The 13,862-nt window shown below is 55.7% G+C and overlaps 1 protein-coding gene across 2 annotated transcripts in view; it reads right to left on the bottom strand.

Moving 5' to 3' along the window:
- The window catches only part of PKD1 (polycystin 1, transient receptor potential channel interacting), a 77,953-nt gene that overhangs the window by 5,750 nt on the left and 58,341 nt on the right, over positions 1-13,862 (bottom strand). For both annotated transcript variants that reach the window (XM_027897237.1, XM_027897236.1), the window contains exons 20-38: positions 13,408-13,558; positions 12,726-12,878; positions 10,459-10,603; positions 9,028-9,630; positions 8,398-8,554; positions 7,297-7,549; positions 6,545-6,740; positions 6,025-6,195; positions 5,498-5,641; positions 5,005-5,215; positions 4,727-4,853; positions 3,879-3,995; positions 3,454-3,503; positions 3,114-3,316; positions 2,525-2,630; positions 2,139-2,257; positions 1,652-1,854; positions 940-1,134; positions 129-268 (exon numbers count right to left, since the gene is read on the bottom strand). In XM_027897237.1, coding sequence (XP_027753038.1) covers positions 129-268; positions 940-1,134; positions 1,652-1,854; positions 2,139-2,257; positions 2,525-2,630; positions 3,114-3,316; positions 3,454-3,503; positions 3,879-3,995; positions 4,727-4,853; positions 5,005-5,215; positions 5,498-5,641; positions 6,025-6,195; positions 6,545-6,740; positions 7,297-7,549; positions 8,398-8,554; positions 9,028-9,630; positions 10,459-10,603; positions 12,726-12,878; positions 13,408-13,558 — 3,444 coding nt within the window. The remainder of the gene's footprint in view (positions 1-128; positions 269-939; positions 1,135-1,651; positions 1,855-2,138; positions 2,258-2,524; positions 2,631-3,113; positions 3,317-3,453; positions 3,504-3,878; positions 3,996-4,726; positions 4,854-5,004; positions 5,216-5,497; positions 5,642-6,024; positions 6,196-6,544; positions 6,741-7,296; positions 7,550-8,397; positions 8,555-9,027; positions 9,631-10,458; positions 10,604-12,725; positions 12,879-13,407; positions 13,559-13,862) is intronic.

The following is a 13,862-nucleotide window of genomic DNA, read 5'->3' on the forward strand; positions in this document are numbered from 1 at the left end:
TTCCCAGCGGTGTGAAAACTCAGCTGGGAAAATTGTATCCAGTTAAACCAAATGTGCAGAGCGAGGAAGGGCAGCTTCCCTGACACACACCACCACCTCATCCCCCATCCCAGGGCCTGGGCAGGTACCTCTTGATGAGGAGGAATTCGTTGCTGCCCAGCTGCTGCTTGATGGAGCTCTGCAGGAGGAAGGCCCGGCTGGTGCGGGACGTGTCTCCGTAGTTGGTGAGCAGGATCACCAGCAAGAACATCATGTAGATGAGGAAATTCTGGGAAAAAGAGAGTAGATGGGAATTGCATGGAGGAGCTGGATCCCAATCCTGCAGCAGCAGGATCAGGACCTTGAGCAGGCTGTTCTTTCTTTTTTTCATATGAAAAGAGGCTTAAAATGAAACCCAGATCACAGGTTCATAACAAGATTCTTTGCTGAAAGAGCTGCTATATGCTGTCAGTTCAGCTTATCCAATAGTTATGGGGGGGTTCCATCTTTAAAGGGGAATCACTCAGTTAAAAATAACCTGATTCCATCAAAGCAGCTGTGTATTCCCAGCACAAGTGGAGGATCAGTACTGAATGAACTACAAAGGCTGAAATTTCTGCTCCCAGACAGGAAGCTGCATTTCAAAAGACTCAACTAATGAATTTTCCTGTACAAATTGGTGTCTGCTCCACACTCAAACCTTGCTCTAACCTCAAACACCCGAGTTATGGAGCCAAACACCAGCTGCTCCAAATCAGCCCCCTCATGGTTCTGCTTTTCAGCCCCCTCAGAGCTCCAAGGAGAAGATGAAAATCACTGCCAGACTTTTGACAGATGAGGAAACTGAGGCAGAAGCTGAAAACGTGCACCCACTAGCTGAGGGGATCCCAGCCGGGCTGGGAGGACCCACACCAGGATGTATCTCAGCCCCTCTGCCCTGGGCAGCAGGAGATGTCCCACCTTCAGCATCCTGTGCAGCAGTTTGACCTTCCTGGCCTCCTCCTTGGCCTGGAAGAGGGCGAAGCCCTGCGGGGGACGGACTTTGCTGATCTTCTCCGACACGTGTTCCACGCAGGGCTGCTCCACCAGCGTGTCGTCCTCCTCGGGGTGCAGGCGCCTGGCAACCAGGGAGAAGTACAGGGCCTCCAGCAGCACCTGGGGACAGGGAGGGTCTGAGCCTGCGGAGAGCTGTGCCACCCGGGCACTCCAGCAGCAGCAGCTCCTGCGGGCCCTTGAGCACAGCCAGCACAGCACAGCTCCTCCCTGCAGCAGCCAGACAACCCCTAAAACAACGTGCCACCAGCCCTCCCAGCAGCCCTGCCTCCCCTGCTGCTTCTGGCATCCACATCCTTCCCTTCCTGAGGGATATGGAGCTGGGAGAGACCATCCAATGACCATCGGGCCCAGTCTGACTCGATTTCCTCACGGAAAAGGTTGTCAAGCCCTGGCACAGACTGCCCAGGGCAGTGGGGGAGTCCCCATCCCTGGAAATGCTCAAAAACCGTGTGGGTTTGGCACGAGGACAGGGTTAGTGGTGAACATGGTGGGCTAATGGCTGGATCTGATGACCCTATAGGGCTTTTCCCACCCCCCGATTCAGTGATTCTGTGATTAGGAGCTGGACAAGACATGAATTACACACACATGTACAGGTGTGTCACGGTGTCCTCACCTTCAGGGGCTCCCAGACCAGGAAGGATGCCAGAAAGCTGAATATCCCTGAGATGAGCCACATGAGGGCCACGCTGGAGGAAAAGCCCACCCCGATCCACACGGAGACCCCCGTGGAGGTGGCGAAGAGCAGGAGGCTGATGCCATGAGCCAGGTAGGAGCACCAGGGGGGGAGCAGGCGCTTCCTGAACGTTTGGTCTGCAACTGGGAGGAGGAGGGAAAGCAAATGTGAACATTCCTGCCAAAGGGATCCAGTGGGCACAGGAAGGGCTGAGCTCCCCACCCGTCCTGGGTGGGGAGTTTGGAGGGATTATCCCAAACATTTCCCACTAAGCAGCACATGAAGAGATCCAGGCTCCGAAAGAAGGTGGCAGGAAATAGCAGATATAGCCCAAGCCTTTCCTAAGACTCCTTTTGTATTTCCCCTCTGCTCCCCCAAGTGTTGCTGTGTGGGATGGCCCCTGCCCTGACGGGCACAGCCCTGGTACCTGTCCACGTGGACTTGGCTGATCTGCTCACTTCTCTGGGAGGAGCTGCCACGCTCTGCCCTTTGTCGTTCAGCTTCTGCATCATGACAGTCTCCACCTTCTCCCCGAACACGCTGGACCTGCCGAGGCAAAGGGTGACAGCTGTGTCACTGCTGGCACTGAGAGGCAAAGGGTGACAGCTGTGTCACTGCTGGCACTGAGAGGCAAAGGGTGACAGCTGTGCCCTCCTGGAGCGCTGGCTGTGGGGGCTGCAGGAATCATGGCCAGCAGGAGCACAGTGACCCATGGAAATGTCCCGAATCTAGGGGCATTTCAGCTCAGCTGGGAGGGAGGACAAGGGGCAGGAGGCTCGGGCTCAGTGAAGTCTCTGCCCCCCAAACACTTACAGGCCTGAGATCAGATCTGTTTCAGCTCTCATGTACGGCCCCAGGTCCTGGGAGTGGGAGATGCCGCTGGCTCCATCCGCCAGGATCTGCCGGATCAGATCCTCGTCTGGGGAAGGGACAGAGCACAAAGAGCATTGGGCACGAGCACAGCGCCCAGCACACACCAGGGCATGGCTCCACACACAAGGGCTCAGCCAAATGGTGGAACTGGGGAGGAGGAGGAGGGCCAGGGTGATGTCCTTCTCCATGGACAGCCCTCCCCTGCTCCCTGTCCCTCAGCTCCTGTCAAGCCCCAGCTCCTGCTGCTTCAAGGGAGCCAAGTTCTCCTTCTCCAGCCACTTACAGAGGCTCAGGGACACACTGTGGCTTTGCAAGCAGCGAGAAAGAGCTGGTTGCTTGAAGCACTCCCACGGAAACACACCCCTTCTAGCTCCCAGTCTGCTGGCAGTGTGGGACCACTCACTCCAGACTGATCCCCACCAGGATTTCTGCTTTCCCAGATTAAAACCCCTGCTGAGTAGACCCAACCCTCCTCCTCTGCCCTTCAAAGTGAAGCCAGTGGTGATGGCAGCAGCTCTGCCTGTCTAACCTGAGGCAGAGAAGTACCGGGGCTGTCCCTGGTGAATGCCGAGGGACAAACTGTCCTCCTCGGTGGCCAGCGGGGCCTCCAGCCCGAGGTGGCGGCTGGCCCGGCCTCTCTTCAGCTTCTGGATGGTGTTGCCCATGATGGAGGGGTCACTGAGGAGGTCTGGCCAGCTGAGCAGGGCCTCACTGGAGGGCCATCGCACCAGGCTGCGGGAAAACACGAAAGGGGGCATCAGGTCCGTGTGGGGAAGCAGGAGAAAAGGGACTGGGCAGGAATGTCTGCAGGGAAACAGCACAACCCCAGCCCAGCAAAGCAGAAACTCCATCCCCAGGAACTTCCTCACCTTTTGGAGTCCTCCAAGAACAGATCTGTTTTGGTTTGCTCAGAGAAGGCCTGTGGGGCAAACGGAGGCATTTCAGGCACATGACACTGGTCTGTGCCCGGCTAATGCAGCAGGTTGTGAGCACCAGCGGTCACTGGGAAGCTGGAGGTGCTGCCAGCTCTGGGCCCACACCTCCAGGAGCCTGCCCCCCTCCAGAGATAACCCACAGGCACAGCAGGGAGATCCATGACCACAGACAGCTGGAGACACATCTGGGATTGGCCTGGGCAGGTGAGGGATGAAGGGCCGTGCTCTCCCCCAGCACTGGGATTTTCCTGAGGCATTTGAGTGCCTCAGCTCTCCCCCTGACAGCTGGGGTGGACACTGTCCCTGCAGGGAGCACACACTCTGTGCAGCCTGTCCAGCTTTGGGAAGGAAGCATTTACCTCTGCCTGGAGCCCGGGGAAGGTGGGGAAGGAGCTGTCGAGGATTGAGGAGTCCAGGTAGTTGTCAATCTCCAAGGACTGCTGGTCTGAGTGAGTCACTGTGTGGCTGATGGAGACCTGCAGGGGACAGGAAGGAGGGATGGAGGTGACACTGCCACTGCTGCTGAGGATCCCTCCAGCTCCCTGCTCTGGTGGGGAGCCCAGATCTGCCCAGGGGGGCTGAGAACAGGCACAGACCCATCCTCCACTGCCCCCCAGGCTCCTTGGACACCTCATCCACCACAGCCCAGTGCTACCCAGGCTGTCCCAGGCACAAGCTCCCAGGAAGCCCCCTGAGTTTGAAAGCTTGTTCCTGTGTGCTTACAGGAACAAGGAGCATCAGACACAGTTGATGCTCATCAGTCCCTGAGCAGCTGGCTGCAATACTTAATGTGGCTGTTAATTGTGCCTAACTAGTCATTAAATCCCCAGCTAATCCCTTCCCAGCTGCTTAACCACAGCTCTGCTCAGCCAGCTGAGCTGTACCCAGGGCAGACATTGCATTAGAGAGGCTCCAGTGAGCATCTCCTGGGTTCCTGCCAGTGCAGCAAAGGGCTGTGCCTTTGCAGGGCATTTGAGTGAGTGTCACACACTGAAATCAAGAGGGAGGAGGTGCCTAAATAGCTCCTAACATCTGCCCCTTTGGTCTCTGGGCACTGCCAGAGTCCAGGCAGTGATCTGAGGTCAAGGGAGGGAGGCAGAGACTCCCTAAGGGTGAGGTCCCAGGAAGGACAAAATTTAGCCTCAGATAAGCAAAGCTGGTGGCATCCCACCCATCAGAGCAGCCTGCAACCACTCCTCCTCCTCACCTTGCCACGAGCCATCCGGAAGAGAAATAAAATGACCAGGTAGAGGGGATAAACCACCACGCTGGACACCAGACCAACAGCCACCGTGTCCACACTCACAGGGATCAGGTTGGAAACGGCCACGTTGCTGGAGAGAACCAAGAGACACGAGACAGGTGTCAGCAGGAACATTTAGGGTTGCCAGGTAAGAAAGAAGGAGGCAAAACCGCACGACCGGGTATTTCAGGTGGGCAGAGGAAGAAACAGGGGCTGGCCAGGGCACCGAGGGCCCAGCGCACCTGAGGTGGACGTTGCCCACCACGCCGTACCACACGGCGTTGGCACAGAGGAAGAGGAAGACGAGCAGGGAGCAGCAGGTGGCTCTCTGGACGCGGGTGAAGCGGCTGCGGGGCGGGCGGTCCCACAGCGACAGCCACACGTGCTTCTCGAAGAAGCCTCGCTGCAGCTCCGCCACGAAGATCCGCCAGAAGCTCCTCAGCTCCGTCTCGCCTGGGGACAGAGAGGGACACTCGGGGTGGCTGCGCTGCAGGGGGGGACCTGGCTGGGCACACCACACCCCTCCCTGCAGAACAACCTGAACAATTGCACGATTCTGTGGTTCTACCCCGCACAGGTCCTTGCTGTGCCCCGTCCTCCAGCACTAAAGACCCAGCAGAGCGCCTGGCGTCACTGCCACGAGGAAGAGCCAGTGTGGAGGCTCTGGGGCCTCTCTGCTCCCCTGTGCCATGAGAACTGCTCAGCACCCCAAACCCACACTGGGTGAGCACTCACTGGCAGCAAACACCTCCTTCTCCACCATGCCATCGTTGTCCTCGCTCTCCACCGACAGCCAGTCGTTCACCAGGAAGAAGTAGCTCTTGCTGCTCTGCAGGTCCCGCACGATGACGTGCTGCAGGTACCAGGAGGGGCTGAGTCCTGAAAGGGAAGAGATGGAGAAATATTCCATGGCAGATATTTCCTGTGTGAGGACCTGTCAGTGGGACAGCAGCAGTTCCCTGTGACGCCATCACCACCACAGTACCCAGAAAAGCTTGGCACAGCCAGCTCACCCCTGAGGTGACATTTACAGACACTGTCACAGTGCACAGCATGTGGCATCGTATGTGTCTGGGGTGACACCAGGCCAGTCTGTGGAATTCCCCGTGATGGAGACTCCATGTTCCCCCCAGCAATGTGCCCCCAAGCCAGCAGGTCACCAGGAGCCAGTGCAGGCTCTCATCCCTCTCTCCTGGCCCAGGTATCAGGTGGATCAGAGCCTGGTTCTGGCCTGGGGTGTGTGATCCATCCACATGCCCCACCTTTGTTGTCGTGCCAGATGCGGATGCGCCAGATGCTGCCGAGGCTGCGCTCCGTGGCGATCTGGAACACGTCCAGGCTGTTGCGGTGGAAGGCGTTGTCTCCATCCAGGTGCCTGTGACCACTTTTGTTGTCCACCCCGTACAGGGCGATCCCCACGTGGGCCGTGGTACCTGCAGGGAAGGGGCTCACTTAGGGAAGCCCACCCAAGGTGTGGCCACTCCAGCCCCACCATCCTGCCAGGGACCTGCACCAGCGGGGCTGGAATGAGATGATCTCAAAGGAACCTTCCAACCCAAACCAGTCTGTGACTCCACAGTTTTTGACCTGTCCCGTCATCACCCAGTAAGAACTGGGAATGCTGTGGGAAGCCCTGGCCTGACTGCTCAGAGCTGCCTCAAACAGCAGCTCAGCCCTGGGCCCTGCAGGGAACATTCAGCAGGTGACGTGCTGAGGCAGGACCAGGTGAACTACGCAGATGTCACCTGAGGCCCCACGCACGGGAGCAGCCTGTGGGCTAACCTGATCCTCTGCCCCAGCCTGTCTTCACCAGGATCTCGTATTTGTACATCCCGTTCTTCCCGCAGAAGGGAATCACTCCCACCCGGTGCAGGTCGATCATGTCCAGCTTGTGCACGATCAGCGCAGCCACCGAGTAGGTCACAAAGCACACGGCACAGGTCAGCAGGACGATGTAGTTCAGACCCGGGCCTGGGGCCTGGGAGGAAAGAAACATGTTGAAAGGCAACTCTCCTTCCCCAGGAGGATCTCTCTTCCCATTCCCTGCCTCCTTCCTGGCTCTCATCTCCGCTCAGACGTGATCCCACAGACCACAGCAGCAGCTGCCAGGAGCTCTCTGCTCCCACTCACGTCACAGGGACAGAGCGAGGAAGGGCTTGGATACCCTTGGGAGGCAGGGAGCAGCTGGCAGGTGCAATTCCCTGGGATAAAACAGCGCTGGGTGACAGCTGGAAGGAGAGTTTGACATCTCCCTAAGAGGTGAACACACTGCAAGGTGTCCAGATCGGGGACTAAAGCCATCTGCCAAAGGTCTGTTTTCAGCAGCAGCCAGGATTCCCAACCAGAGGACACAGCCCTCTGTGCCTGTCTGCACCTCCCAAAGGCTCCCAGGTGCCTGTGCCGGTGCCAGGTGGGCACAGGGCAGCCTGACCCAGCTCGAGCAGGAAGCCGACAGGAGCCCGAGGCTTTGCGAGGTGACAACAACCTGCTCAGCGTGTGACAACACTGCTCAGCCTCTGCTTGGTGGTACTCACAGGGAAGATGAACTGGACAGAGTTTGGGGGCACGAACAGGCTGGCCCCAAAGGCAGTGAGGTGCTGGGTTAAGCACACGGCCTGGTCTGGCCTGGTCTCCTCCAGGGGGACAATCCCTTCTGTTTTCCAGCGCTTCTCCCGCTCGCTGAAGTACTGGCACAGGGACGTGTAGAGCCCCAGCGTCACCTCCACTGCAGACCAGCTGAAGTGGTTGGTGATGTTCAGGTAGTATCTCTGGATGGGATCATCCGTTCTGGAGAAGGGAAAGAGCAAGGAGATGACCAACCCAGCTTCTGAAGGGACACAAAGCCTGCTCTGATGGATGTGTGCCCATGGAAAGCATCCAGCTGCACAATTAAAAGGAAAAGCCCAGTGAACATGGTATGATTTACACTCTTTGGCAGACCAAATACTCAGGGGTTCACCAGACCACCTGAATCCTTCATTTTGTATTATTTTAGCACCTGGAGCTCTACTGCACATCCTCCCTGCCCAGCTCTCCCACTCGCCCTTCTGTGTGTCCCACTGACTCCCACGACACTTCCAAGAATCTTGGCTGAGAGGAGATTTGATTAGGATGATTTATTCCTCTTGAGCATCCTGTTCCCAAAAGCCATGGAAGCTGTGCCAACTTGCACAACAGTGGCTCCACTCCTGCCCCACCTATTCCCAAGCTGCCCATCTTTTCTCCTCAGATAATGCCTAGGAATGGCTCCTAAATAACCCAAGGCATGAACATGTGTTCCAGGGCAAGGCAGCAGCTGGAGTTGCAGGAATGACTGCTCTGATAAGTAGAAAAGAGCTTTTGGGAGTCCAGAAGGGATGCACTGGGAAGGGGAGCTGTGAGGACAGAGGTGCTCTCTGAAGGTTTCACCGCAGAACAAGAACAAGATTAACAAGGGATGCTTGTTATGAGCTTGTTATGCAGCACGAGCTGCTAACACAACCCTGAACCCACCAAGGTCAGTGTGAGTCCCTTGGGAAGAGTCCTGCTAAGGCTCATGGAGCACAGAGGATGGAAGCCTGGACAAGCTGCAGTCACACTCCAGCAGGTATCAGGTGTCCCTGGGTGACAGGGACCACGAGGGAGGTTTCTCTTACCTAGGTGAGGTGAAGAAGGTGTAGAGCTTGTGGTCACTTCCAGCCAGGGCATCCAGGCCGATTTTCTTGGAGGCAGTGCAGTTGTGCTCGTTGGGCTCGGGCTCGTGATGGAGATAGGCCATGATGAACGGCTCAGGCTCACTGGCAAGGTAGTGATCTGTGTGGGGAGGGGGAGAGACACAGAGGGCTTCAGAAACACCTGGGAGACTCAACCACAGGCCTGCTGCCAGCAGTGGGTGTTCAGGGAGGAGAATCAGGAACGCAGAAAGTCAGGAGAGATGCTTTTCCAGACTGCACCCTCTCAGACTGCAGCTCAGAGGAACCCTGAGCACTGGATACCATCGTACCTGCCTGGGATTGGGACTGGACCAACTCCCTCCAGAGCTAATGAGGCTCAACAGAAGGACTGAGAAAAGCAAAAGGCTTCTCATCCACAAACAAGGATGACTCTGGACACTGGATAATGCCTGAGACAGCCAGAACCTCAGCCACGCAGTGTGGAACCTGCTGGCTACCCCTGGTATCCTCTCACCCCGGCTATCCCTTGACACAGAGGGGTGTCACAGCACCCAGCCCTCCTCTCCCACGGGAAGAACAAAGAGCACGAGGAAACGGATTTGTCTGTGCTACCATTGAGGAGTCTGTAGGTGAGCTGGAAGTGCAGTCCTGCTTCTCTGTTGTTGCTCTCCATGCTCACAATCAGGCTGACAGACGTCCTCGGCTCGATGACTTCAGTGCCGGCAGCGAGGTTGTCGGGATCTGTGCTGTTTGACACCATCACAGTGATGGCTTTCTCCGAGTCCAGGCTCCCGATGGGGATCTGCACCCCGTTGTGTGTCTGGAACTCCATGGAGGCCACCTTTGTGGACACGGTGTAGTTGCTGATGTAACCAAAGGGGAAAGGATTGGAGTCCACCTGGAACATGACTTGAATGACATCCGTCAGGTTGGAAAGGGTGGAGTTGAAGGCCTGGGGGATGGAGAACTGGCAGTTTGGCGTGTTTTCGTAGCAAAGCAAGTTAAAGGGGTCAGACCTCTTGCCTGTGGCCTTAATTTCTCCTCCCACCAGCTCAAGGGGCTCTTCGTTCAGCACTCGGGACTTCATGAGGATGCGCATCAGGCTGGAGGACAGGTTGTAGGCTTTGGGAGCCAGCAGCAAGTTGGGGGAATCAGAAAGCAGCTCCTGGGGCTTGGATTCTTGTGAAACTGTATTGACAAGGTGGATTAGGTCACCTGCCAGGAGAGAAATAAAGGTGCAAACAGAGGAAGTGGTAAATAGCCTGGATAACTCTACAGTCCAGATAACACCTGACACCTTCCCAAAACAATCAGACAAGGCTTCCCTTACTGTCTTCTCACTGTTACTCCACACTCTGCACATGACCTTCCCCACTGGAAGTGTTTGTAGCCCAGGGCTAAAAACAGAGCTGCCAGAAATTCCTGCAGCCTCTCTAATCTACGAAGTTTGGTGAGAAATACTTAATCACAACTGGCCTTATTTTCCTCCTGTGTAGTGACTAGAACCACAGATCAGGAAACAGGGAAGGAGAGGATAAAGCAAACATTTGTTACTAAGTTTTTGCATTATAAAGTGGAGAACACTCAGAAAGCAGTGCAGAGAACGTGTCTCTGCTTCCTCCCAGGTCAACCAGGTGGGAATTTCCACACAGGGTTCACAGATGCCCCAGTGAGGTCTGAAAGCCTCCTCAGACTCCAACCAGAAGGCAAGCATCTGGAAGCCATAGCTGTTACTCATTGTTTACTGAAAAGAGAAATCCCTGGAGGATTAGTGAGTTTATTAGGAGTATTAGGGAGTTTATTAACAACTGTCATATTTAAATGTCCGCAGAGAAGTTGCCAAAGCCAGGACAACCCTGGGAAATATGAGGGGGAAGAGACTACTGGGATGCCACACTCCAAATCACATGTCAGATGCAATTTCCTAACAGCCTGAGAAGGCCAAACCCCAAATGGCAGAGGAGGAGGAGGCCTCCCAAGCTCCCCTCAGCAGGAGCCCTGTGCCCTGGTCACCTGTCCCCAGGCCTGCAGGACAGAGCTCACCTGTGATGTTGAGGATGTTGTCGGCGATGCCGGTGGGTGTCACGGTGCCCTGGGTCGTCTCCCCCTGCAGAATGGTCATCATGGTCTCCAGCTTGTTCAAGGTCCTCGTCAGGCATGACTTGCACACCAGTTCTTTGCTCACCACCTGTGAAGGGAAACAGGGTGTGATGGAGCAGGAGCATCCCCCGGGGAAAGGGGAGGCAGGTGTGGACAAGTCCAGCTGGCTCAGTCCTGCAAAGACCTTTTTATTCTGAAAGTCACTCCTGCTCTTCCCAGCCCTGGGGAGGGGACAGCAGACACCGTGGCTGCACTGCCCACACTGAGAGAGGCCAACAAGTTACTGGTGTCTCCAAGACTCTTCCATCCCCCTCCCAAGACATCCCAATGTGCCAACACACAGGCAGGCATGGCAGAGACTGATAGGGGATGCTTTTGGGTTAGAAAGAGGAATAAAGGGAGTATATGATTGCCCAGAGAAGCTGTGGCTGTCCCATCCCTGGAAGAGTTCAAGGCCAGGATGGACGGGGCTTGGAACAACCTGGGATAGTGGAAGGTGTCCCTGCCTGTGGCAAGGGGTGGGACTGGATAAGCTTTAAGGTCCTTTCCAACAAAAACCATTCCAGAATTCTATGATTCTATATTCCTCTTTCCTGGAGTTCACTTGTAAGGACCATGCACATCTTCTCTTTGGGGCTACACGCTATTCCTACAGAACCCAGTCAGAAAAAGCTGGATAGGATTCCTCCATCCACTCCGCTCCCATCAGTGGAAGCAGGATTTAGCCCGAACTGAATCCCTTTCAGAGTCCAAATACTCCTGAAAGCTGTGGAAGGGACCCTGCCACTCAGGCATGATGGATGTCCCTCCCTCCGCTCCCAGATGTGTCCAAGAAACAGAATGTTCCAGCCGTGGCCTGGAGCTTCCCGCACTCCCGAGGCTGGATGGGAGGGACTGAGGCAACACATGGAAGCTGTTACCACAACCCCCTTCCTCGCTCTTATTCATCTTTTTTTTCTTTTAATCATCATAGGATTGAGACGTGATTCACCATATGTTTTGGTGAAGAATCAAAACAGCATCTGCAGGTCTCGAATTCCCCCTTTTCTGCTTTTATTTGTAAGCTCTGAGAAGCCAGGACAGAGTATGTGAATTGGAGTCCACAAGTCAGGAATCAGGGAGGTGGGGAAGAAACTGGGTTATGGGGAGGAACCACCCAAGGGCAGCTCCTGCTCAGGGAGGAGAATCAACCAAGAAGACTGAGATTCTTTTTTTTCCCTCCAGGATAAATTAATTCTGATTCTTCCCCTCCCCTGTAGGTAAAATCAGAACTGTAATAGCCCTGATGGACCTTTCTACAGGGAAGGAATGTGTGAACTCCACTTGTCTCAACCCCTTGGGAAATTCCAGATTACTGTTTTCCTAAGCTTTTCATTCTGATCCAGAGCACAAACTAATCCTGGAATGTCAGCTTTTCTCGTGGAATAAAAATTCTGTTTCTAGGCCCAGGCTTCCACAGTGAGAGTGAGTCACGAGGCAGGAGGAGGTGGGAGAGACAGAAACAAACCGATCCAGCACGGGCAGGGATGTGCTGAGCCCCAACCCCCGGGCAAAGATGAACAGAGAGAAGGGATTTCTGAGGTCTGCAGGCTCTGAAGCAGAGAAGGGAGCACAGGGCAGGGCTCTGGGGGTGGGATGCAGTAGTCAGTCCATCATTCCGACGCCTGTTCCCGCTGTGCAGGGCCCTGACCTGGCTGGAGGGGAAGCACAGGCGAGGCCAAGGTACCTGACTCCAGTCCCCAGAGCAAGGATCGGGGAAGGCGGGGACGAGGATCATGCCAGAGCAGCCTGGCTGACCACCAAACCCCAAGTGCATTATATAACTGGGCTCTTTTTCCCTCCTCAATCCACCAGGCAGCAGCCCCAGCACTGGGAACTGGCCGGGGAACAAGGCACTTCCAGTCAGCAGCAGAGCAGAGCAGAGCAGAGCAGAGGAGGGTTTTTCATCCTGTAGGCTAGAAATAGGGCTGGGAGGAACACCAGGCCTTGGTGCTGGCCCCTGGCCCAAGGGAGGCCCAGCTCTACTCGTGCCACTCCTGATGGGAGCCCAGTCTGTCCTCGGAGATTCTGCAACTCCCCCAGCAAGTTATGCCAGTGTTTCTGGAGCCCCCCCATGTTGGGGAGGGAGCCAGGGGAAGCACAACAAGGATTGGAGAGCACCTGAGCTGCAGCTGGACGGCCAGAGGTGGGAGGTGGTGGTGGGAACGTACCGTGCACTGCGCCAGGGCCGCCGAGATCTGCTGGATGTCATCAACAGTGTTCACCTTCAGGGAGTTCAGCGTCTCTGTGATGTTGTTGCGAGTCCAGGTCCGGAGCTCAAATTCATTCCCTGCCTCAGGTTCCAGAAGCATGGATCGCTCGTACTGGGGGGAGAAAAGCACACAGAGAGAGGAGATCTATGAGGTTGTTCCAGAGGATGATGAGCTGCGCTGAAGTCACCCCTTCCATGCCCTCTGTACCTCTCCGACTCTGCTTCTCCCCAGAGGGGTCTAACGAGCTGGTTTCCCAGCAGAACTTTCTCAATTTTGCTTGTGCCTTCCAAGCAATTATCTGAACAGCCTTGCACTTGACAGTGGTGCCCAGTGTAGTCCTTACCCAGCTAAGCAGAGTCCTGTGCTCAGGGGGATCATCCCTGCCTGGCTTCCATGAGTGCAGCAGGCTCTTACCAGGCAGGAAAACAAAAGTATAGCCTGAAATTGCTGCCCTGCCTAGAGAGATGCACACGGAAGGAGTGGGCCCCACTTCAGGTAGGAGTGAAAGGGAATTCTGCCAGGAGGGTGATGCTGTAGAATTAATAAATTCCCTACATTGTTGTACAAAATGGCCCAAGAACTTTCCTGGTGACTACAAGGACTTCTGGAGGCCCCTCTTGGGCACAAAGAGCTTCCTTACCTCATTTAAGATGGTGATGAGGGCCAGGGAGTACTCAATGACCTGCTGAGGGTCCCCTTGTTTCACCAATCCCTGGAGCACAGTGTCAGTTTGGTTGTAGAGCCAGTGGGAAAGGCTGGGAAAGCCCTCGGGTAAGCCAATTTCCATGGAGCTGCAAGGGAAAGAGGGATCTGGGTTACGTGCAGACCGTCACCGGGGCTGGGAAGGGGGAGGAACAGGGAAGCAGGTGGGTGAGCCACAAAGACAGCCCTGCTGAAACCCTGGTACCCACGCTGCAGGAGCTATAAGGAAAACCACCATGGACCTGAGGCCTGGCTCCTCACCAGCCCAGCTCTGGGACCTGATGACCTTAGAGGTCTTTTCGAGCCTTAACGTTTCCAGGATTCCAAGATCCTATGAAAGCAGTAACTTCTGGGAAAATCTCCCCCTCGAGCGATGACCCACAAAGACTGGAA

The sequence above is a fragment of the Empidonax traillii genome, unplaced genomic scaffold, assembly GCF_003031625.1.
Source record: "Empidonax traillii isolate 1590-97213 ecotype Southwest subspecies unplaced genomic scaffold, ASM303162v1 scaffold534:size827195, whole genome shotgun sequence".
In the NCBI taxonomy this organism is placed as follows: domain Eukaryota; kingdom Metazoa; phylum Chordata; class Aves; order Passeriformes; family Tyrannidae; genus Empidonax; species Empidonax traillii.